General features: G+C 38.7%; 1 protein-coding gene across 2 annotated transcripts in view; it reads right to left on the bottom strand.

The window, feature by feature from the left end:
- LOC116333576 (protocadherin-15-like) overlaps nucleotides 1–24,783 on the bottom strand; it is a 211,234-nt gene that overhangs the window by 6,707 nt on the left and 179,744 nt on the right. For both annotated transcript variants that reach the window (XM_039622170.1, XM_039622169.1), the window contains exons 26-33: nucleotides 22,844–22,971; nucleotides 16,706–16,921; nucleotides 14,252–14,340; nucleotides 12,922–13,098; nucleotides 10,459–10,677; nucleotides 9,266–9,274; nucleotides 8,246–8,365; nucleotides 323–344 (exon numbers count right to left, since the gene is read on the bottom strand). In XM_039622170.1, coding sequence (XP_039478104.1) covers nucleotides 323–344; nucleotides 8,246–8,365; nucleotides 9,266–9,274; nucleotides 10,459–10,677; nucleotides 12,922–13,098; nucleotides 14,252–14,340; nucleotides 16,706–16,921; nucleotides 22,844–22,971 — 980 coding nt within the window. The remainder of the gene's footprint in view (nucleotides 1–322; nucleotides 345–8,245; nucleotides 8,366–9,265; nucleotides 9,275–10,458; nucleotides 10,678–12,921; nucleotides 13,099–14,251; nucleotides 14,341–16,705; nucleotides 16,922–22,843; nucleotides 22,972–24,783) is intronic.

The following is a 24,783-nucleotide window of genomic DNA, read 5'->3' as shown; positions in this document are numbered from 1 at the left end:
TGTCAAACTGACAAAAAGAGTCACACTGTTTGCTTCCCGATTAGTTATTTTTCCACCAGAGGAGAAAAACTCATCCAACTGCTTATCTGCTATTTGACAGGAACATTGGAGAATACAAAAGACTCTCAAAAATCAAACCTAAACTGTAATGTCAGTGTTAGAACTTCTATCACCAGGATCTCATCTTAATCTCATTCACTGTTTTCCATCAAGTGAATCGCAGATAAGAATAATGGGATATAAGCTTCCTCATGCTTCCTCTAGTGTCAAAATGTCTGAGCACAACAATAAGGTGTAAACACATCACGACGGGAATCCTTACCTGTCGGCCGTACCCTCGCCTCCTGCGTGTCACAGAAAGGAGAAAATAAGACAGATAATGAATATAGACTGACAACAACATTTCAAGTGCTTATAGATAAATTAAATGTTAAGTCTAGTGTGCCTACATTCTGCTGACCAGAGAGGAAATAACAGCTTTACTTACTCTGCATTTTCAAGTGTTAAATTACAGCGTTGCAGATATTGTTCTGTTTTAAAAAAGGGTGCCTTAAGGCTGCAATGTTATCACGCTGGTGTGGGCTGTTTTTTTTCTCCCTCTGTTATCTCATCCAAACAGGAACAATAAAAAAAAATACAATAAATGCAAATATGGAACAGGCTGGGAAAATGGGAAAGTCAGTGTTTATAAAGTCATATCTAATGAATCTACCAGCAGATATGAAAAGGACATTGTGATAAAGGGCAGAATTTCTGACTCAAAGAATTTTAATAAAAATGTCTTTGGTTATCACGTCATAATATGCCTACAGAAAGTAATGAATTTATTTTCTAATGAATTGGGGAAATCTTAGAAATGTCACTATATTAACCACATGAAAAACGACTCAGAACTCCTGAGGATAAAAGTGCGTCTGCATTGCCTTCAGTACGAGTGAAGGAAACGGCAAGTAATGGAGCAGCTCGGCTGAAAGCTCCAGCTTCACAGGCGTACAACTGTAACCTGTCTGGGCCCATAAATGATGATGACTCTCACACACTCAGATATATGGCCAAGCAATGATGTGAGATTCCTCTGGAGAGTTGTAATCTGTTATTATGGGCAAGGACCAGGGGACAGGGCAGAGCCATATGCCACACCTCCCAGGCAGAGTGGACGATGGGACTGGGATCTGATGGATGACCTGTTGGCTTGGCTGCCGGCTACTGCTGTTTCATGCAACATGAAGAAAAATGGCCCAGTGGACAATAGCCATAGGAAGTTTGCACAAGAGAGGAGTTGGCAGAAGATGTGTGATGAAGAAATGTCGTAGAAAAAGAGGTAAGAGTGGTGAACTCAGAATTACAGCAAGACTGGAATACTGAACAGCCCTGTATCATATCTATAACAGGAGGGTGATGTCGGCTCTGTTAATAAGTAGCTTTACTATCTGGCGGTGCAGATATTTACATGGAGACTAAAAATAGGATCTTTATCACCCTGCTGGTACAACAACATTTAGTAAAGCAAAGATAAACATGAAAAGGTCGAAAAATATAAAGATGAGGAGGTTGTTTTACCACATTTTTTAAAATTAGATATGTAGCTGGAGTGAGCACCCTGTTATCTTGGCAAACAAACAGAAAAACAAAAAGAAACGGAGAAATATAATCACATTACCACCATCTTTGTGCAGAGGTAACAAAGCTACTTATCAAAGCTCACAAATTAGTAGGATGCTATATTACTAGAGATCCACTAACTGACTAGCCAGGACAGGAAATGGCTGATTTTCATCATTCACAGGCACAACTGGTGACTGGCTGGTCAGCCTCACATATGTCCAGTTATAAGCCACTCTCTTACATGCATCATAACATGCAGACAAATGCAACTATTTGTGCTCTGAGTGTGCACAAACTTCTTCAGAGTGAAGACACCAGGTTTGCCAAAGTAAACCGTCGAAGGATGACCACTAAAACATTTGTAACAACAAACCTAATCAGACACCTAAATAGCCTCACACAGCTGAGCATGAACATTTTAAAGAAGCTAACAAAGACAAAGTGGCTACAGCTAAAGCTATTCAGGGCTCAAAGCCAGCCACAAGCCAGCGGCCTCGGTAAGAGCCTCGGTATTAGTGAAGGATCGAAGAAGTTATGAGGAAAATCATGGAGACAATAAGATAAAAGAGTCAATCTCCTCTTAGCTGGTAAATTTCTAAACATAATAGAAAGTCTACTAGGTATATGAAATTTGTTTTGTTACATAAATCTGCTGTACCTGCTTTTGTCAGTAAGGTAACATATGTCAAATAAGGGTGGGTGTACAGCAACACATTTTCAGTTAAATATTAGTACGTCTAGTAGAAAAGAACTTTATTTTCAGTTTTTTGAGGTCTTGCAACCTACTCATGCTTGAGGAAAATTGTCAAGTTGAATAATTTCTTCTTATTATTATTTTCTTATTGTGAAAATTAGATTTTACATTGAAAAAAGCTGATTTTTGGCCAAAAACTAGTATTAATCTGATTCTGCCAAGGATATTGAGGTTGATGCATAACTATTTATCAAATACTACCTTGTTTTTTTAGCTGTAACCCTGATATTATACCTAATTTATTGTGGCTTTCGGGTGTGTTTGTTTCCTTCGGACAGAGCTTTTTCTTTATAACAGGATTTAGTTAAATAGTTATTATGTGGACCAGAATGGAAGGATTAATTTCTAATGTAACTCACAGAAAGACAGCTGCAAATCACCAAATGTTTAACTATTCTTAACAAACAAAAATAAACCTGGTATAAAGCTGCTTACTAATCAGCAATTTTTGTGCACACAGCCTACTGTTTTGTATAGGATACTGTATAATGATTGGTTTGTATTTTCTCAAGTGTACTAGATCAGTTGCAGCTTAGATATTTCTACTAAAAACATAGTATGTTATGTTTACGTTACTCTTGACTTTGACAGTTTTTTTTTTGCGTTCCCAATCAAAAATTTTCCTGAGAGTAATTCTCTAGAAATAAACCGTTTTGCTTTCCTTTCTTTATTTTTTTGATATTACTGCATTGAACTGTCAGCTGGAATACAAAACAATATTGATAAAACCAACTGTAAAAAAGAATATAAAGAAGACAGTCCATTAAGACTGGTCTTTGGGTTGAAAGAAGCAGCGTGTGATCACCTAGCCTCTTTGCAAAAGAGATTACCCCATGCAGTGAACATGGAATACAGAATTAGAGGACCTTCGATCAGCCCATCAGGGGAACATGTGATGAATCAAACATTACATTGCTCTGGAATTGAGGTATGCTAAGACCATTTGCCTTAGGGCATGGAAGGTGAAACAAACACATGAAGGGTATATAGCAGAAAGACAGAGAGGAGAGAAAGTGAACACAAGAAGAAAAAAAAGAAGAGAGCGGGAGCAGAGGCTGCATTGCAATGAGTCTAAAGAAGGTAATAGAATCTCCAGAGGACCAAAAGGAAAGATTAACAAGAAGAGGCCAAGGATTGGAAAGTATTAGAACTAACTGCAGGGAGAGGGGCGGTGTAGGAGACAGAGAAACGCAGGCAGGCAGAAGGTCAGAGGAATAGAAAAGGAAAGGAGAGAGTAACAGTAGTTGACAGTCCCACAGGCAGCAGCCCTGGTTAACGATTGATTGCTTCTCTAATTAGCCTTTTCCAGAGTGCAGACGAACATCACAGTGACTACTTTATCATGCTGAGAGGATCTTTGCGGACATGTGAATAGACAGGTCCCCCAGCGGTTGGCTCTCTTCATTCAACATGAGCCTCCTGGGACAAGCCGATGTATATCTTTTTATAGCTTCAACCAACATAAGAAGCTTTCAAATAAATGTAGCTGGTACTGGCATTCACTTGTTTGAATAAAGACACTGTGTACAGCTTGTCATATCATATTATCCCGTATTTTTCGTTTGCTTCAGTATACATATTTTTGATTCTTTATGTACATATTTCACAGAATCCCACATCTCTAAAGGTTAGATTTCATTTTCAGTCATCATGTTATGTACTTAAATACATCTACAAGTAACAACTTTCTGAATATGTGATTACCCTCACTGAAAACTGAGAAGCTCATTCCATAGATTTACATACCTTTGGGAAATTGGTGAAAACAGATATTGAAAAAAAAAAAAGGTCTAATATTATGTTGTTCTTCCTGCCTCATTAGGATTCTGGAATGAAGCAATTGCATACTAAATTTAATGCTCTTATCTCAGAGAAGAAGTAAAAGAACAAATTCAAAATCCCCAATATGCAGCCAGCCAGTGGTTGAAGAAACAGACCCCAGGGCTGTGGGACTTGAAAAAATGCTATTTAGTATAATTTAATTAAAATAGTTTTGGCTATGAAATGTTAATGTTAAGATTAAGACGGTGCATATGTATAACATGCTGAACCGACTAATCCGTGAACTCAGGGGCATACTTAATACTATCACAGTCCTCATACCAGTTCACATAATTAAAATGTGAAAAAAAAGCCAAACCCATACTAAATATGCAAGCCTCTTTTTTATACTGCTAAGAAAGGATCTGAGTACATTCCTTGGCTGATGGCTCTAGAATTTGAAAAAGAAAATGACATGACTAAAACATATACCAACTGTATACAACATAAAATGCAGAAACAACAGGAAAAAAACAGGCATGGAAATGTAGAAATGAACATAATGAGAATATGGAGACAAAGGAAAAGTCAGAACACTGTGGACTGAGAAGTAACCTGCTCACTGAGCTCAGCAGTGTTTGGACTGTTTGAGTTCAGTTGGCTTGTCTGCTGAATGTCTGCTGCTACGTTCGGTTTACTTGCAGCATTTCCAGCACAATTCATACTTGTTGAGTTGATTTGGACTTCAGAGCTGGAGTTGTTTGCTTTTGGCATGCTCTGCTCCTCACTGGTGTCAGAGCTTTGCAGTTTGTTAGTACACTCTGATTCCTCAGTCACTTGTGGTTTCGTGCTAAACTTGGGCATCTTGCAATTTTTGTCTACTTGGCTGTACAGGTTGGCAACAGACCTTTCTATGTCAGCTAGATTCTGGATGTTTTTCAGGATCCCTTTAAGCTCCTTCCTCCCACCGTCAGCTTGTGATGGTGAAAGCGGAGGAGGGTGTTTTCGTTCGGAAACAGGGCGAAGGGAAGACATGGGCGGCAAAGAGGTTGGGATAAACTGAACGACTGGGCGTGGCTGATTGCTAGCAGGTGATAGAGAGGGAGGCAGAGGTGGTGGGGGCGGAAGAGTGATGTGTTTAGTGACAGGAGGAGGAGAAGAGGACTGAGAAGTACATTCAGGTTTATGAAGGGAGGAAAGTGAAGGTGGTGGAGGAGGAGGAGGAGGAGGAGGAGGAGGAGGAGGAGGAGGAGGGCTCGAGGGAGGAGGCGTGGGCAGGGAAGGTGGATGTGGCTGCTGCTGCAGTGGAGGAGAAGGCGGTGGATTTTCTGGTGGGTCAGGTATGATCTCCACAGTGATCTGGCATGGCTCCTCTGTCATATATTTGGAGATGCCAGAGCTAAACGTCTTGAGAATAGGCGCAGTTGATTTCTGGCTAGCCAGGGGGAGTGACTCATCTCCCCGAGTAATGCTAATGCTGGGGGGCACATCTCTGCCCACAGACATTGGACTGTAGGAGTAATCCATGATGGATAGCAGAGCCTCTGAGGTCAGCTCCAGCATGTCATCACTGTCTCTATCCCTGACAAGGATGGAAGAGAGGGAGCCTGCGGGTGCTCTACTTTGCTTGAGGGTTTGCTCCTGGAAGGCCCAATGCCCAAACTGGCTGGCCTGCTCACGGAATGACAACTTTGTCTCTGTGCTGCCACTCGCGTGAAGTATGTCTGAACTCGCTGGCCTTTGCTCGCCACTCATGCCTGCCTGGAGTATCTGCAGCTCCCATTTGGCTGGGTCCATAAGAGCCTGTCTCCTTGGTACCTCATAACCATGCTGTCCTCCATGAATGCGAGCAGGCATTGACCAGACGAACCCTGACCCTGCTGTGTGGGGAGGAGAAAAGGAGAACCGCTTTTCAGATGGGCTTTCCCCTTGTGCGTCAGGACTGCAGAGAGGAGTGTTATCATCATAGACAGGGTTGTGGGTGGTGAGTGGGTTGTGGTCAGAGAGGAAGGTCACGTTGCTCTCTGACTTGGGTAAGTTGACACGGAGTGTTCCGTTGCTGCGGGCTGCAATGGCACGACAGGCAAAGGAGCTAAGAATCCTCTGGTGGTCAGCCTCCTCAATGACAGACTTTTTAGCCCTGCCCCGGCAAAAGATGGAGGTGAAGAAGAAAAAGACTTGAAACAGATAAAGACTGATAGGTTTGAGCTGAATAAAGCAAAGAAACAAAGGGTGAGGCAAAAGCAACTGTGTGAAAATATCTTGACAGACAATCTCTCGTAGTACTGTGACTCAGATTTTTATAGTTAAGCAAACAAAGTAATTTGTTTTGGGTTTTGGATGATTAAATACCTGCACAGTATAAAGTAACTAAAGCGCGTCTGCATTCTTAAGAAATCAAATAAACAACGATTTGAATAAACTTTGTAAACTTAAAGAAATTACAAATCAAATACTGAAATTGGGAAATTATTATGCTGAAATATATGAGCTCCAAAGCTCAGTAGCCATCATGAACCTATGCAAGATGCATTAGTGCCATCAGTCACAGCACAGAGAGATGTGGAGAGCAGTGAAACTAAGAGCAGCACAGTACAAAAGGAGACAACAGTCTAATGGGACGCAAGACAGGAGACATCTATGGCGATATCTTATGAAATGCACTACCTCTAAACAAAGTAAGCCTTCTCTTTTTCCTCACAAGAATGAAGTACGTGTTTGAAAACCCACAAGGTCTTTCTACCCTTCATCAAGATCAATTACCAAAACAAACTATGCCACTTAAATTCCAGAATTTAAGTATATTAATTATGTGCATATGTTAAGAAAAAAAAAACTAAGCAGGCGGGGTAAAAGGACATTTTTCTTGCAACATTTACACACAATACTGTTCATATTTATCGACCCCTGTCATGTTTTGGCATTACTTACTGCAGTCTGAATCCAGAGAGACAAGGGAATTGAAAATGAATGAGAAGATATAAACACAGACAGATGGTAAGAAGACTAAAAGGAGAAATGTCAGAGGTGTTAATGAAAAATGAAAACATGGATGACGCTTTGACACAAGGCAAGTTTCTGCATTTTAAACTCAAATACCAGACTGATTAACTTCTGTGTACATTTGACACCATGCTGCGTGCATACAGTAAAACTTTGAGAGCTTTTGTTTTTGGAAATGTATAATTTTAACAATATGATTGTTTTTAAGAGAAACTCTTCTTCCTCGTGCAAACTGGAAAATAAGCCCCATGCACACAATTCTTAGCTACAATACAATAATGCCCATAAAAATTCTACTTATGCTACAGAATCAAATGTTTCTGCTTACATTTAAAAACTAGTGAGCATATTGCGGACGCTCTTCGTAGCTTAATGTTAGGTTTACATTTTCTTTTTTTAAAATGCAATAGTGACATTAGAAGCAGTATTCCTTGAACGTGCTGTAAATCAAAATCGCTAAGCCCATCAGCTGAGCAGTTTAAATTTAGTCTCATTTAATCTGCAAACATTAACATTTCATCACACATTTAGGGCAGGATTTAATATTAAAGCTGAAATTCGATTGCGCTGATGGCAAAACACTTTGGACCAAAGTTAGGGAAGCATTTAATGTAGACTACCGCAGGTTACATTTTTAAAGGTAACTTGTGACAATCATTGAACTTGGCCATTATTCTGTATTTGTTTCTATTTCTAGGAAACCATGTGCTTTTTTATGAACTTAAACACACTCTTACCTTAAGAGAGGTTCTTGCTAAAATGCATAGGCACTCAACTAGAAACACATAGATAAGCTAAAATCTAGTCACCTGCTGTGCTGCACCATACAGTGCGGTTTGCAGACATCAAAAGTGGATCATAGTTACAGAGACAACAAGCAGAGAGATCCTTTGATGCAACTATTAATGTGTCTCAAGCAGTGTGGAGACTCCTGAGGTCAACATCCAGAGCAGCCAGTGGCCATTTCAGAAAAGAGGATTGATAGAGGGGTAATATTTTTTTTCTGAGCTTGAATAAAACACTCACAGCCACACAGCGAGGCCAGATGCAGCAGTATCTGATCATTGGGACTAGAAGAAATGCGTGGGATGGGGAAATACTTAGAGGACAAGCTTGACTCACATGCTGCTGTCGCCCAACTCTTCATAGAGGTTAGCAGTGGGAGCAGCTGCCGGAGCTGCTTTCCCTCCCGGTGGTAAAGCCATCTGAATCCTGGCAGTTTTGGCACACTCTGCTTGTCGCCTGCGCAAAGTGTTAATGTGGTTAAGAATAAAACCAGACACATCACTTATGCATCAAGTCTCTACTATGAATTACCCATGTGTTTTGAGAAGTCATTCTCACCCCAGAAAGAGGAACACGAAGAGATATTCTAGATGCAAAATTCATCTCATCTTACAAGTTTTAGCAACATCCCACTTTTATATTATATTAAATGTCAGGAAAAAACCCTCCAAAACCATTTTGCAGCAACTAGCTGTGGTATTCATTTTTATTTAATTTATTCATTAAGGTTAGTCAAACGATTTTATTAAAATTTATCAAAACAAATAGCACTTGTCTTGTCTCACACCGCATTTTAGACTGATTTGTTTTGTCAACTGCAGAGTAATAATATAATAACCAGCTTCTTTTGGCTTGCAAGGGAACAGTCAATGCTGCTGCAGTCGTGCAAGTAAGATTTGAAAAGCATTTTCATGGTTTTCAGCTATGTGCTAGATTATTCAAGGTTATTTCTTTTGAAATACAGACTAAAAATTATGCAAATGCAGTATACTGTATGTGTAGCAAAAGTCATGATGAATGTGCCAGCTCAACTGTATCCAGCGGAGTGACAAGTGTAACTATAATTTTTCTTTTGAATCTAATCAAATTTTCCACATTAAGAGAAACTTTTCAGCCAAAAATGCACATTCAGTCCGTGACCTAGAAGATGAATCAGCCTTGCTCTGTGCCCTTAATGCTAGAGACACCTCAAAAGGTTGGCATTAGCTGGCAAGCATTCTGTTCATCACATTTTCACAATATTCAACTCAACTTTAAATAACTAATAATGAAGATGAAAGAAAGTAGTGTCACATCCACACAGACACACACATCGAGCAATGAGCAGCCACTTGTAAAACATGAGAAATTACTTACTCTTTGAACCTGATCACAGCGGTTTTGATGCAGTGCAAAGGAGATGAGACAAGAAGAGAGAGAGATGGGGGACAAAAAAAGACATGAAATTATATAACTATAATTACATAATTTGGCATGAGTGCAACCTCACAATTTTGATGCTTTGAGGTATTTACCAGCCATTATCTAAACACAAAGTAAGTAACATTTTTATACTTCAAATTGTCGTTACGTATTCACAACTACATTCAGTTCCTCAACTTGGATGTGCAAATTGATGTCTTAAATAATATATTCATCCCCAAATTTAGACAACAATGAATTATGTTGACAAACACAACTGAGAAAATTAACTTTACCAGAGTAATGTCGCCACCAACAAAGCACCATCTGCTATGACAGTTTGTGTGTTAGGTCTACTGTCACCATCAATAGTTTTCTGCTGTGTGTTTGGTCTGTGCATTTGAATAAGTACAACCGCTCTACCCATCTGCCGTGAATAAATATTTCCCAAATATTACCGTTTACGGTACACTTGCAGCATACCAACATTTAGATAAGAACCTGGCTCTTGCCAAATGAGAGTTCAATTATCACACCAGTCTGAATGATGCTTCAAAGGAAAAAGCGTCATATTTTTTTGAGGATTGCATGGCGCGCGTCTAAGGGAGAGAGGGCACAATCTGTTGTGTGTGTCGGGCAGAGATGATTAAGTAGCATGAAGACGCACTGTGACGGTCACAATTGGCTGTAGATGTTTGTCACAAATGAGTGTTAATTAATCTGCTTTCACACAGCATGAGCAGGGAGATTAGCCCAGCAGAGTGCGCAGTCAGCATGTCTGATGAGAGCGAGAGATACAGAGGAAGAGAGTTGGAAGAGAGAGAGAGATAGAGAGACACACACACAAAAAGCTAAAACTAACGCAAGAAGTGCTTTTATTTTATCTTAAATACACTTTTCAGTGATGCTGTTTGCGGTTTCGCTGGCTTTCCTCTTACAAGCCACAGGAAACATGATATTAACAGTAAGCTACATTCCCACAATAACTATCTGATTCGTCTGTGCAGAGCAAACCTTTCAATAAAACCCAGAGTGACATGCAATATCTCCTAAGACAATGACCTGCTAAATTAAAATTTATTCGCTGACATCCAGTTAAAGATGATTAATCAATCACAGAGCCCAGTGATTATTATAGGAATACTGACTGTTTGTAGGTGACCATGACGATGAGAATGGCAGGGATGCAGCAAAGGATAATGATGATCGCCAGGGCCAGGAGGGCACCCTCTGTGTATCCGACAGCCTGGGCAGCCTTCTTCACACTGGCCACAATATCTGGGGAGCGAACCTGAACCATGCGGCCACCTTCACCCAGGTATGGCTGAACCTCCTTATTGATTTCCAGCAAGTTGCCATCGAGAAATCTGCATTCCACATACATAATGTGAACACAAAAAAGACACTTACTTTGTAATCAATGTCAATGTCAAGAGAACATAATAAATGTTTTTTATTAAATATTATTAAAATGTGTCAAAAGGCAATACATTAAAATTCCTCAACATTACGCATGATGATGAATCATCTGAATCTGCAGCTGTTTTACATCTTAACAGGCTTTGTAGCAAGTTTATACTCTTTTACACATTTTTTGCCACAGCAGTCTCCTGCTTACAGAGGACAGCTCTAATTACTCACTGTAGGTAGTTTACAGCTAAAGGAAGATATTTTCTAAAGAACGTTTTAGCTTTTTAGCTCAGAGAGTAAATACTGAACAAGACATGAATCACACTGATCATAATAATTAGCATTAAGTGCAAATGAAAAGCAATAATAATACTTACACTTTTCTACAAATGTCAATTTGCACTTGTTTTTCTGCATAAACCAATAGCAGTATATGCATCAATATTTTCAAAAAAAATTACATGCATACAAAGCAATTAATATGCAGATAATGCGATGTTACTTTGCAAAACAAACCATTCCAAAAGGAAAAGTGTACAGACATATGTAACCACCATCACTGTTGTTTTTCTGTACACGAGTAGACATGTAGGTTATTAATTGGAATCTGTGGCAATCTGTACTCTAGAAGACTGTGACAAGTGGGAATAGGTGGAATACGACATAATGCACTTACAATTTTGTATATCTCCCTCTCCTCCTGTGATCTGGCTATATGACATACAATTACCCCACAACATTGTCAGACATGCGCTGCATGCATAAAAAGCCCATCTCCCCTAATCTAAATTACATACAGATACTGTCAGAAAAAGTAAGGAAGTAGATCTTATTAAAGCAAGGATGTAGCAGACCTCTTTTAAAATTAGCTTGTAAGTCTTAAAAGCTAGAAGTACGAAGATGTGAAGTAATTTAGGTAAAAAAAATAAATAAATCAATCAGATTTTATTGCATGTGCCACCTTACGTGAAATGATGTGGTGCTCCTCCTGACAGTGGAGGGCACAAAGGTGTTTATAGATTAATTTACTACCACGCTGTTTAAAGAAATGCAGAAATGCTTTGCAAAATATAAAATCATACTTTGCGAACAATGAATACCACTTTTTAAATTAAATATAGTGCCAAAGCAACATGTTAAATGTTTAAAACTGTTACTTTTTTTAATGCATGATTATTTCGAATTTAATGCCAAAGACAGTCTTTTAAAAGTCGGTGCAGGATTGTGTTTCCCACTGTGTTACATCAATTCTCCTTTTAAGAATTTGTAACCAGAGGAAACCAATTAAGTTTTCCCATTCTTGCTTGATATATTTCTATTGCCCAATAGTCTGGGCCTCCATAGCCACATTTTCCCTTTCAGAATTTAGGGGAGTCTGGATTGCATGAAGGTACTATTTTCAATTATATATTGTGTTTAAATAACTTACAAATTATTGAACTCTGTTTTTGCAGAGGACGGTTCCAGGCTGCTAAGCATAAGGTACACGGATGCAATTTAATCAAGAGTGGAAGCCGGAACTCAGAATGGGCATGCTCTCATATGCTGGTCAAGTTTATTAAGATCTGTTGCTGATCAGTTCAACAGAAGGGATGGGAAACATCAAAACAGTGAGTGAAACACTTTCCTGAGGTGCAAGGAAAGAAGGCCAAGGTCTTCTTTCCTCTGATAGGATGACAAAGTATCTTGTACTTATTTCTACTGTGGTGCTGTGCGCCTCTTTGGTGTTTAAGCACACTCTCTGGCAGACCGTGGGCACTCTCTTCAGCTTTATGTCCGGAAATAAAAGGAATAAAATGTATTGCTGGCATATCTCCCAGCCCTCAGAACAGTCTTTGAGGTACTGCAATGATGGGTGGATGGACTGATTGAAATATTCCCTGCTCCAGTCTCACTTTGTCCCTCCATGACCTCATTGCTTCCTTTCTCCCTTGTATCTTCCACTTTCCTATGACATATTTCAGTTGCAGTGCACCAGCAGCATAATCAAAGTCTTTTAAAGAAAATAGAGGCAGTGAAGTGGAGATGCTGTAGAGGAGGAAGCTAAGGGGAGTCTGAAAAAGACATATTTGCTGACTCACTGTTTGAACAGAGGGTAAAAAGAGGCAGCAGGGAAAACATGCAGCACAGCAGGGACATTAGGACATCAATTTAAACCAAATGGTGGACTGGACTTCTTGTAACAAAATTCACCCACTCACTTGTAAAGCTCCTGACGTGAAATGGCCCTGTTCGTGAGTGGGTCAATGGCGTATACCATCAGGTCCGACTTAGAGTAGTCTTCTAACTCAAAGCCATCACCATGGCGACGTGGCCCGATAGCCTCTACAATCACCTTGGCACCTGGAATCTGGTCCTGGACGTGGCGCTCCAGAATACTGAGATGCACACAGATGAAACTTTGTATCCTATACTTTACATTGTATAAATACTATATGTGCAAATACATACACAAACATTTTATACACTTAAAGAAAAAAACTGAGAAAGATGAATTATAGAAGGTAAAATCCAGGTTCAAACAATTTCTAATGCCCAAAAGCAATATGACAGCCACCAAGCTTAAGTACTCCAATCTGGCAGTGATTGTCCCATTGGGCAGCAGTTTGCCTCTCCACATTGGGCTCTTGGCAAAGTAAGGCTCTGATAATCCTTTTCAGGCAGGGAAAAATCCACACCTCAAATTACAGCCAATAAAGGAAAGCCTTGCCGTCTGCCTTTGCCAAGGTGGATAAACAGTTTGAGCACTCAGGTAAAATGGCCCTGGATCATCATCAGCGCTGTGCAAAATCTCAAATGGCATCACTGTAAAGAGCGTAACACAACTAATGTCTCTGTTTTTCAGCCTAAAGAGCTGTGTCACTTCTGTGAGAAAGACACAGTAAGCTCTTGAAAAACAGCTATTAACACCCATTTGCCTTTCAGATTGACTAATTAAGCTAAACACTGTGCCCTAAGAGTGGTAAAAAGATGCTTCATGAATCTCTATCATTAATTAATCTAAACTGGGAGAACCGACTCTAGAGGACAGACTCATCTGTCTAATTGGCCCATCCATGATCTTAATTGATCGGTCAATGTTTACTTTACAGAAAAAAGCTGCCCAAAAAAACCCTACACAGTTTTTATGAAATATCCATCTGACTCACTCATCCATCTGATCCACCAACTGACTCATATACATCACTCTAGTCCTTACATTTTTAATGGAAATTAAAGTTCGGCCTTGAGCCTTATGTCGCAATAGACAAAACTCAAGCTGAATTTTCTTTTCTGTGCCAGTTTTAGCTGGAAAATCTTTTAAAGAAAATAATTTCAGATGAGAAAATAATAGGTTGCATAGTTGAGATTAAAAGAAAAAATATTGCAAAGGACATTTGATGAAAGGAATAATTCATCTTACGCATGATCTTGCATGGAAAGAAAACAGTGTGTTAGTAATACATATCGCTTCTTTTCATTAAAATTTGATTGTTGTTTTTTTGGGTTTTTTTAACTTTTATATTTAATGAAATGTGAGCTGTGTCCTACCTAATGAGCTCTTCCTTCTTCTCTTCCACTAAAGTGGGTGGAACAGTGGACACAACAACCTGCATGTCCAATGCGTTGACCACAGAAACCTGGGAGAAAGTGTGAGATAGAGGGAAAGACAGAAAAGAAAGATAAAAAAAGTTAAAAAATACACTGTGTAAGCCAGTTATTGACACATCCTACTGTATGTTAAATCATTGAAATGCTTCTTTAGGTGGACCCACTAATTGCCAGCTTGTATCTGTGCCATGTGACAAACTTAAGAGCACCTATTTCCAGTGCCAGAGTTAAGTGCATAGGCAACAGCCTCTGTGCTCTGAAGCCAAATATCCCATGTGGCTCCTGTGAAATTAGGTTTCCCCTTGAAAATTAACAAGCACCATAGTTAAGCACTCACTGGTCTCTCATATACAGCCAATGTCCCACACCCTCCTTCTGTCTCGTTAGAGGCTTGTTAGCTAGACATATTTCACTGCAATAAAAAATAAGCTTGGCCACAGTCAGGAAAGATAAGCATTGAACTGGGGGCAAAGCTGAGCCCAAACACAGCGGGTGCATGCCTAAATTAGTGGGAAACAGACATGCACTCGGAAAAAGACACAGACATATATTTAGATGAACGCGCACGCAGGGAGAAATGCATAATGTTTGCAGAGCTAATACTCATGGATAAAAGAAAGACTTTAATTGGATCATCAGCTAGTGGCAGAGGCCACATATCGGGGTGTGTTGTACCTCCCGTGAATAATTCAATAGACTGGAACTAAAACATTTAATACTCAACAGAAATAAAAACAAAGCAAAACAAAAGAAAAGACAGGGATCATCATGTAAGATCATAAACCACAAGGTATTATGAAGGGAAGCTTTGCACAAAACAAATCAAACTCGCTCTCATGTATTAACATCATTTCTGAGGTTGTTTCTTAAGGCAAGATCTTTTTTTTTTTTTTAGAAACTGACTGATTTGTTGTGAGAAGAATCATAAATACCTACAGATCAGATTCACAAAGTCTCAGGTTATACACTTTTATATATTGACATGGACATTAACAACACAGAAGTATAATATTCCAAATAACTCAAATAACAGGTCACACTGATCTCAAACGAGAAAAAACACATCTGAAAAAAAGTATCTATAAAACTTTTTTTAATATCACAAAACGCAAAAGAAAGTCTTTTACTGAATATGTTTCTGCATCTTTTTATTTGAGGATGACATTACAGCCTCCTACAGCAACACATATTTACCAGAATTTCTTTTATGTATGCTTCACGGGTTCTCAATTGGGCTGATGTCAGGAGATGATGGAGGCCCACGCAATGATTTTTTTCCTTTTGTGTGCCTCCTTTGGTGGTTTGGCATTAGGCTCTGTCCGATACTGTATCAAGAGTTTTTTGGGACTTGATCCCTCGCTTGTAATACTGGTAACTCATTTGACCTCGACTTTCCTTAATATGCCCTTAGCACTACTTGTCGGTGCTCTAAATCCCCCACAAATCTTTTCACGGTTCAGTCATCTTTCTTCACCTTTCAAAAAATATCAATGGTTCTCATGCTTCTGGCAATACACAGCACTCCTGCTTTTTCTTTAGAAAGATTTCTCTTTCTTCAAATACTGCATGACAGATGTGACTCGCTTATTAATCTGATACAACCTCTTTAAGTAGTCTTAATGAAGACCCCCTAATTCAGCGAAGGAATTAACAATGCTGAGATTCCTACAGTGATGCAAAAGAGATGAGAAACAGAACAGGCAGATAAATGAAAACCTTATTATGCTGGAATCATACTTAAATGTCTAATTTGGACCATGATATTAAACAAAGTAGACATTCAAGGTATACTCCAGTAATTTCATATTGTCCTTTGATATAGTCCCAGGACTTCAGAGAGAGGAAAAAAAAAGTTGAAAATCTGTGTAGCTCTTATGGGTCTGGCTCCTAAAAAATAGAGATCATACTGCCTCTAATGATCTCGCAAATCTCATGCATTTTCAGTTTGGCACATAACCCACTGTGGAAAACAAACTGCAACTTTTTACATTGTGGTTTTTAGCCAATTCTCCCTGATTTTTACAGTCTTTTTGCTTGTTGTAGTTTAATATGCTACATATGATACACAGACAAAAGTAATTTTTTTAAATTGAAATCCTGCCAACCAACATCTAAGATTACAATGATTCTGAAAAGAAAAAAAACCCCCAAAAAACAAAGAAATTCCACAACAGTTTGCAAAGGCTGTGCTGCACTTCCTTGTGACTACTAAATGCACTGGAAAATTTTTGGCACAGCCATTCACTAAGGCTTTCCTGTATAAATGAATTGTGGACAGTTGATGCCTTTGCTGCCTCTGACATGCCAGTGACATCCAAGTCAAAGATTAGCAGGGAATCCTATATTTATCTCTACATCCCTACATCACATGGAAAGCATCATCTGGATACTTACCACCACTTCAGCGCTGCTGCTAAGACCTTTTCCATAGTCATCAGTAGCAATAACCTCGAACTTGAAGTAGGATCTGCGCATGTTCCGAAACATGATGGCCGACTTGACGATACCTGTGTAGGTCTCAATGACAAAGCTGTCCTGGCCCTCTGGTGTGGGTGGGATGATGAGGCGGTATGCCATGGCACTGTAATTCCCAGTGTCCTTATCGGTGGCCTGTAATACAAAACACCAAATAATCTCGGAAATATTAAAAGTTTAAGGTCATCAAAAAGAGAATATATTAATCAAGTCTTTCAAAAACAAAAAACAAAATGGTGATTGTATCTGAATACATCTAAAGCCCCAGTCACTACAAAAAAGTGCATTCCCTGACAGAAACCAACTAGTGAAGGAAAATTTGAAGTTCACTTGTTGGTTGGATTGCAGGTTGGCAGAGGCCGCCAATCTAGGTCTCTAGACCTGTGTGAAACTGGCTAGAGTCACACTAGGGAAAATTATTGTGAACATGTGAGATCAACTTGCAATCTATGTCTTCAAAGACAGGAAGCAGGTCTGAGACCACTCGCAGTCAAGTTGCCATCTTCAAACCGACTTAAAACATGGACAGATGGCAATAAGACAGAGTCAGCCCGCTATCAGTTTGCATGTAAGCATCAAGGTGGCACTTACATGCAATCTGTTTCCGATTAACTGTGATAACAAATCTGTTGTCGCTTTCAAATCTGTTGCCGTCTACATCAGAAGTGTAGCGCTCTACTGGAGTCAGGGGCAGACCCGCCACCTGCGAATCGCACAGAATCAATCACAACTCTCTCAGCCACAGATTGGGTCAGATCCAAGTGGGGCAAATGTATAATTTTCACATTAATAAACAAAACAGGCAGGCAGTTAATCTAATTAATGACCAGCATTCTATCAAGACCAGAGCGAATAGGACACCAAAAAAAGATTTAACTGATTTAACCTAAAAAGCAGGCTGAGGTGCATTTGTTTTACTGTTATTCCTCAGTTATTCTGCAGCCATGTGACAATTCAAAACATGAACAGATCTTTTTTTTTTAATATTCTTTTTGTTCAGTAAGTTATTAAAATATGTTTGGACAGCATTCATAGATAGCCATTTTACTGCCATTGGCAGATTCTATTAATAATTCAGTGAACACACCAAAAAAGAAAATGAAACAAATGGTATAAGAGTGGAGCTCTTCATTTATGTTGATCTACTGGGGGATTTGTTTATAATTTTATTCCAAGCAGGTGTTCTCTAAAGTAGCTGACAAGAGAGAAAAGAGGTGCAGCTGGAGGCTCGTAAGTTATCTCCCCCTCATGTGGTTTGTTTCAAGCTGCCACAGCTTTACCCATTGTTATCCACTGTAAAAGGCTAAAGAGATGGCGAGGGTTCCTGCCAAATCTGAGTATTCTTAACAGTTTTTGAATGATTTCTGTAAAACACCTGCAACTACATTTATGAGCTTTTACATCACATTATTACCTGTAAGCTGATATGTAAAGCTTATTAGAAAAGGCTTGCTTATTCACACATCCAGCAGCTACAGATAAAAAATGACTGTTGATTTGGTGCAGTGCTTCTGGCCACCTGACAAATCCCAGTCGCAACTCTCTTTTTGATTAGGTTTCTACAAAAAACTGCTCACTGATGGAAATATCTGGCTCTTCAGCTGCTAAGCAATGGGTTACACTATGTTTACCAGCTTGTGGCTAACGCTTCGTCTGCCATTTGGTGCTGTATACAGTGATGTTTTTTGCTCAAAACAGCTGCCTGCTTTGGTCAAAATGATCCTGTGAGAGTAGTTAGATTGAATCAAACCACTAAATCTGTAGCCAGACAGCGAAACAGTGAGCTGGAACGCACTATAAAGCAGAGGGGAGCTGCAGAGGCAGGTGGTAATTCATCACTATGAGCAATACCTAACATCAGAGCTTTGATACATCATATTGATACTTAAGTCAAAATTCTGAAGTGTAAGACATGTTAGTAATGACTGTTTCCTGTTTGACTGATCTAGGAGTAATGATAAGAACAGTTCTAAAATCAAAACAAAACCAAAAAGATAATAGGTGGTTCTCACAATCATCCAATGCATAGAGATTTTAATATATGAATCTTGTCAAAGCATTTTATCGAGACGCAACAACAGAATTCGCCCATCGACCTCTAAGGCATATGTTCTGATTGGCGACTGAGCTTACAGGCAGGCATCAATTTTCACAGTACTTGTCTTGGGAAAGTGACACTGATAAATAGGAGCAATCTCTTTTTTTCTGCAGCGATTCGCACAGGAGAGGGTTGGAGCTAAGGGGGGTGCATGGTCCCAATGGAAGGACTGCATAAATCAACAGAGTGAGATATCCTCACTGGACAAAATTTGGCCGAATATACTTTATCTGAGCATCATTTATGCATGCTAAAGGTTTTATGGACACCGGGGAAAAACTGTCACTTAGAGATGTTTGTTTCCAAGCTGCCATGAGACAGCAAAGGGAAAATATATGGACCCTGATAGCTAGGTCAATATTAAAAACCTGTCATAATACCAAATACGGACTTATAAAGTAGCCTTGAGAGCTCAAGGCATTTCCTTCTTTTTTCCTCATTTGTTTTCAGTCTAGGAGGGAGTGAGTGTCACTTTTTTGGCAACCTCTGAATCCTAAATAGTAAATACTATTACTACCACTACTACTATCTGCTCTGTAACATTTACATACCCCTAAAATTACCCTGCACAAATAAAGCAATCCTGTCTGATACTGGAAAATTCATCTACTTACATAAAAATGCCTGCCAGTTAGTTGGTGTAACTCTTTTTTTTTATTATTATATTATGTTACTGTTTCTGGAAAGAGTCTATCAGCAGAAGGTCAGGAGTGTCATAAATTTGTTATTACTTTTAAATATTATCCCGAGGGAGAGCAAGCAGCAATGAACTTTCTGAAATAATGTTTCACACCAGCAATATTCCAAAGAATCATGGGCCTCTGGGGGAATCTGTTGTGGTCCATGAAAGTTTGAGAAACATTTAAACTTTATTTCTTTTTTCATTCCTTTCTCGTTTTAGTAGTAGATAAAGATAATGCAATTAAGAAATGGGACTAAGATATTACACTAAGACATTTTTCAATGAAGAAAAATATCCAATATTAAGGAAAAATGTATGTGAGCCTCTCAGATTGCCAGTTATTTTCAAGATGAAGTCAGAATCATGTGTTCAGTCAATGGAATGAGAATCAGGTATCAGTGGGCACCCTATTGCTTTTATTTAGGCAACAAACCCACACATCTGAGCCAGTGAATAATAAGATGGATGATATTCACGAGGACCTCAAAAAAGAATTGCCAATGTTCACAAGGTTGGAAAAGGTCTCAGGGTCTTTCTTACATTGGCTAATTTTCATGTTTGTCAGCCCAACATCAGGAGAACCCTGGTTGGTTGGTTGGTTGGTAATTTTTTTATTTCAACATGTGAACAATATACAGGTACATTTAGAAAAGAAAATAAGAGAGAGAGAAAAAAAATACTATTCAAAATACATACAAAAAAACCCCATTCTGATTAATTTACATGTTGAAAGGGAGTGGGAAGAAGTAAACACTTATTTAATCCCACCCCGGTGCCATAAATTATCAGTTAATATTTAGTCAGCTTCCTTACTGATATAATTTGTAATAAAAATAGTGAACAGATTTCTGATATACTTTATACTATAATATTACATCATGAATTTTTTTTTTAATTTTTTATTTTTTTTTTAAAATAGAGACATTCACTTAATTTCAATATTTTCCTTTTCTTTATAGTTCGAGAAGATCATATTTTTATAACTCTTTTTGAACAGTTTTATGTTTGGACATTGCTTTAATTCCATATTCAGACTGTTCCATAGTTTCACCCCATGAACAGAAACACAAAAGCCTTTTTTTGTAGTTTGTACCTTCCCTGTTTTGAAGTTACAAAACCCCCTTAAATTATAACTTCCTTCTTTCAAAAAAAACATACTCAGAATATTAGCTGGCAGTTCTTTATTTTTTGCTTTGAATAGAATTTGGGCTGTTTGGAATTTCACTAGATCATCCATTTTCAATATTTCAGACTGCAAAAATAGTGAGTTTGTATGTTTCCTATAACCTACATTGTGGATGATTCGAATTGCTTTTTTTTGAAGAGTAAAAAGTGAATGTAATGTGGTTTTATAGTTATTGCCCCAGACCTCTGCACAATAGCTTAAGTATGGTGAAACCAGTGAACAGTATAGAATATAAAGTGATGTTCTGTCGAATACCTGCTTTGCCTTGTTTAGTATTGCAATGCTACGTGATACTTTGGAATGAATATATCTTACGTGAGCTCTCCAGTTAAGTTTTTCATCTATTATTACCCCCAGAAATTTATTTTCACTGACTCTTTCAATATCAACACCATTTATTTGAATCTTTGCATTTGTATTTAAACTACTATTTCCAAATAACATAAGTTTATGTTAAACAACAATGGTTTATGCTAAACAACAATGGTGCGCATGGCAGGGCTACAATGCAAAAACAATGCTCCCTGTCTGTCTGGAGTTTGTACATCATATGGAGAAAGCCAAAAGGCTGTTAGAATGATGTTTTGTGTAGGGATGAAACCAAAATAGAAGTTTTTGGTTTAAATGACAAGCATTGTGTTTGGAGAAAAGAAAATGCTGCATTCCAGCACTTCATGCTATGAAACACGGTGGCCCTGTTTGGCTACAAACTGGCTGGGATGACTTCACTGTCACTGGAAAATAAAGAATATGTTAGGTCATGTGGTGGAATGGGTTAAAACTCCATGTCAGGTTGGAGGAGTAACTACCAGAAACATAGCTACAGTTACTGGCGTCCAAGGGGATTTGGACAGTAGCAGATATAGAATATTAGATGACCTTTTACAAGATATAATTAACCATGTGTAATATTTATTTTTAGGTTTGTTTCAACTAAGTTCTCCAAGTATATTATTAAAGGGCTTGTGTATTGATGTGCTAATGTTTTAGGTCATATTTATGTTTATGTTACATAGTGTCGAGATTTCTAAAGAGTTCACAAACTTGCATGTTGGTGTCAATTACAAGTTAAGCAAGAGGCAGAAAAGATCGAGACAAAGCTGTACTGTTCATGTGTTTTATGGAAATCCACAGTTTTTGAAATTTGAAAGCTGCAATAATTCCCATCCCTGCCTGAGGTCTCAGTTTGTACTTTACCACTACCTGCCTACATCTAACTCTTATAGTGTATTTTGCAAGATTTCCTTTTCTTTTCACTCCCTCAGTCTTCTATGGGCTTCAGTTTGGTACCTTTTTTGCACCAGAAGGAGAGCCGGAAAAAGCTCTTCCTGCAAGGCAATTATCAATATAAAACCCTGGGAGCACAGCAGAGTGCAGACCTTGGCTTTTTCTCGCTATGAAGATTTCTCATTTTTGGTCCAGCACCTGCAAAAAAAAGTCTTTAGATGTGCATAGCGTTTCTGCTTGTACCCACAAGTACAAGTGCACAGACTGTATAACATTCAGGATTATACAGGCTACTGAAAAATAGATTATGTCTTAAAGGACATAAGTCATTTAAGGGTATTTATGCCTTTTTTATGAGATCACAGATATAATATTACTACTACTACTATAACTATTACTACCAGTACTTGTGATCTTGATATATTTTTGCAGGTAATGCATGAAGTAGCTCTTTAAAAACTCTGTGGACAAACACAATCCTAAATGCACAATCATACCCACAATGCAGAGTGTAAAGAGTATTTTACACAATGAAAAAGTGAAATCTTCTTGGTACAACAGGCTGACATTCAGCGGGATGTCCAGCCATGCATCTGAGAACACACTGAGATTACACTGCTCAGCTTACTCTGATCCCAGCTGTCTGTAGAAAGGCAAGCAGTGGGGGGAGCGAAACTGACAAAGAGATGTTACAAGCAACAGGGGAGGAGACCAAACTGTGCTGCACAGAGCAAAAATTGTCACATCATGGCTGAAGGGTAAGTGTAACAAAAAAAAAAAATCAGAGTTCTTAGTTTTTATACAAAAGCAGCAAAAACAACAACGACAACAACAACAAAAAACCCCACATAATTGTTTTCTTACCACTATCTTGAGCACTGAGCTGAAGATCTTAGTGTCTTCTGCCACACCGCCTATGTAGAGCTTCCTGGAGAAGACAGGAGGGTGGTCGTTCTCATCCCGAACCTCAATGAACACCTTGGCTGTGTTAGCTGCAATAAATGACACCAGAAGGATTTCAAATCCTGTTTAAGCTCTTTTATTTGTTAGTTCTAAGTTTCTCTCTTAGTTTATGCAGGGCTCACCTTGCATACTTAAGTGCACCTACTTTATTCATGCTTCCCCTCACCCAGGTTAGCACCACCCTTACAAAAGTAGAGTCGGGACATGCAAGCTTAGAAAATTTATGTCATCGAAATAAAGTAAACACAGCTCATTTGATTATTGGAACTGACGTTGTCCAATTTGTCTTCAAAACTGGCATGACATAATAATTTTTTCATGGACATCAGCCGGTCTACAACTTCAAAAGACTTGAAGGTTTGAAGGCCTGAAATAATTTCCCAGAATACTTTGAAAGTTATTTATCACTGAAACCATCACAGAGTGTCAACAAAGTTGTTTTTTTTCCTTTCCTTCTCCGTAATTGACACCACTGGATAGCTCTCACAGATTGTAAATAAAGTCAGGTGGGCAAGCAGGTGTGTATTTTTCCCTTATTTGAGGAACGCATCTTTGACCCCTTTTGTTTTATTTTAAAATTGATGCGCCCACCTTTTGCCTGACTGAAAATAGTTTTATGCGGGTATATTCCCCTTCTTCTTGAATTTTGGAAAAGCCCTCTTTATTTAGTAGTAATTTCAAACTGCACTGCAATAACCTTTTGAAGTGGATTTGAATTGCATGCTGAAAAGAGAAACATGTTCCCTTATTACTGTCTCAGCCCCTTCCAACAAAACAGTGCGAGAAGCTATTTTGGCAAAGCCGACAACTTTGAGCCAATAATGAGGAGGTTAATTTTGTTTTGATTGCAGCAAATATTCAGCATGGGGAAAAACTGAGTCTGAAGGATGTTGATGACTTCTCTCTCACTGCCCCCATAAGCAGATCAGGAAAACAACTGAGCCATTTTGCATTCTGTTTACCAACCAATAAGCAATAACACTCACACACTGAGTGGAAAATTGCTCTGTTAAATAATAAAAATTGATGATGAAATCTTAACTTCGAAACCATTATTTTTAAATGGGGTCTACCTTGTTGAGAAGTTTATTCTTCCTACAACTTGGTGCATAAAAATGCCATCAATAAAAGCCAGTGGAAGCTTAAGAGGCAAGCATTTTGCACATTATTGGGAATAATAATTTGAAGGGCAGCCAATAATCAAGCTGCAAGAGGGTCCCTGGAGTTACAGGAAACACTGTGAGAGGCAAGGAGGCATAAAATTGCGCATAATACTACATTTGCTGGTTAAGTGGCCTTTTTGTGAGGCTTCTGAAATATTCATTCTGTCCCTTTAAAGAGAAACACACATGTACAGAGTATTTCATCCGCCTAATTTGTCATAGTTACACCTATGCAATGTACAGCATAAATATGAAGAGCGGAAAAAAATCAAGACTGCAGTTTAGGTTAAAAAAAAAAATGCAGTGTCAAGGACCATTTTTCTTCTAGTGAGATAAAAAAAAAAAAAGAAAAAGTAAAGCCATGTGGCATTGGCGCTAAGGATACACCAGGGGAATTGGACAAACAAAACACAGCACATCAAATTATAGGGACAAAAGCTGTAGTGTGAGACATCGCGGGAGGACTCGAGGGAACGGGGAAAGAGGTCTGCAGAGTTTCTCTCTCCTCCCGCTCTTTGCAGAAAGTGGCCATCCTCCATCAGCACATAAAAACATAAATATAGTCTCTCCGGCTCACACTCTGGACACTCATAAAGATGCATGAACAAAACAAACCTATTATGAGAAGAGGAGTGCTTCTAAGCCCGTCTAGGTTTGAGTGCATTATTATTTAGAAAA

The sequence above is a fragment of the Oreochromis aureus genome, linkage group 13, assembly GCF_013358895.1.
Source record: "Oreochromis aureus strain Israel breed Guangdong linkage group 13, ZZ_aureus, whole genome shotgun sequence".
Lineage (NCBI taxonomy): Eukaryota > Metazoa > Chordata > Actinopteri > Cichliformes > Cichlidae > Oreochromis > Oreochromis aureus.
Note: the sequence above shows the minus strand (reverse complement) of the source record. Positions and strands in the feature narration are given on the sequence as shown.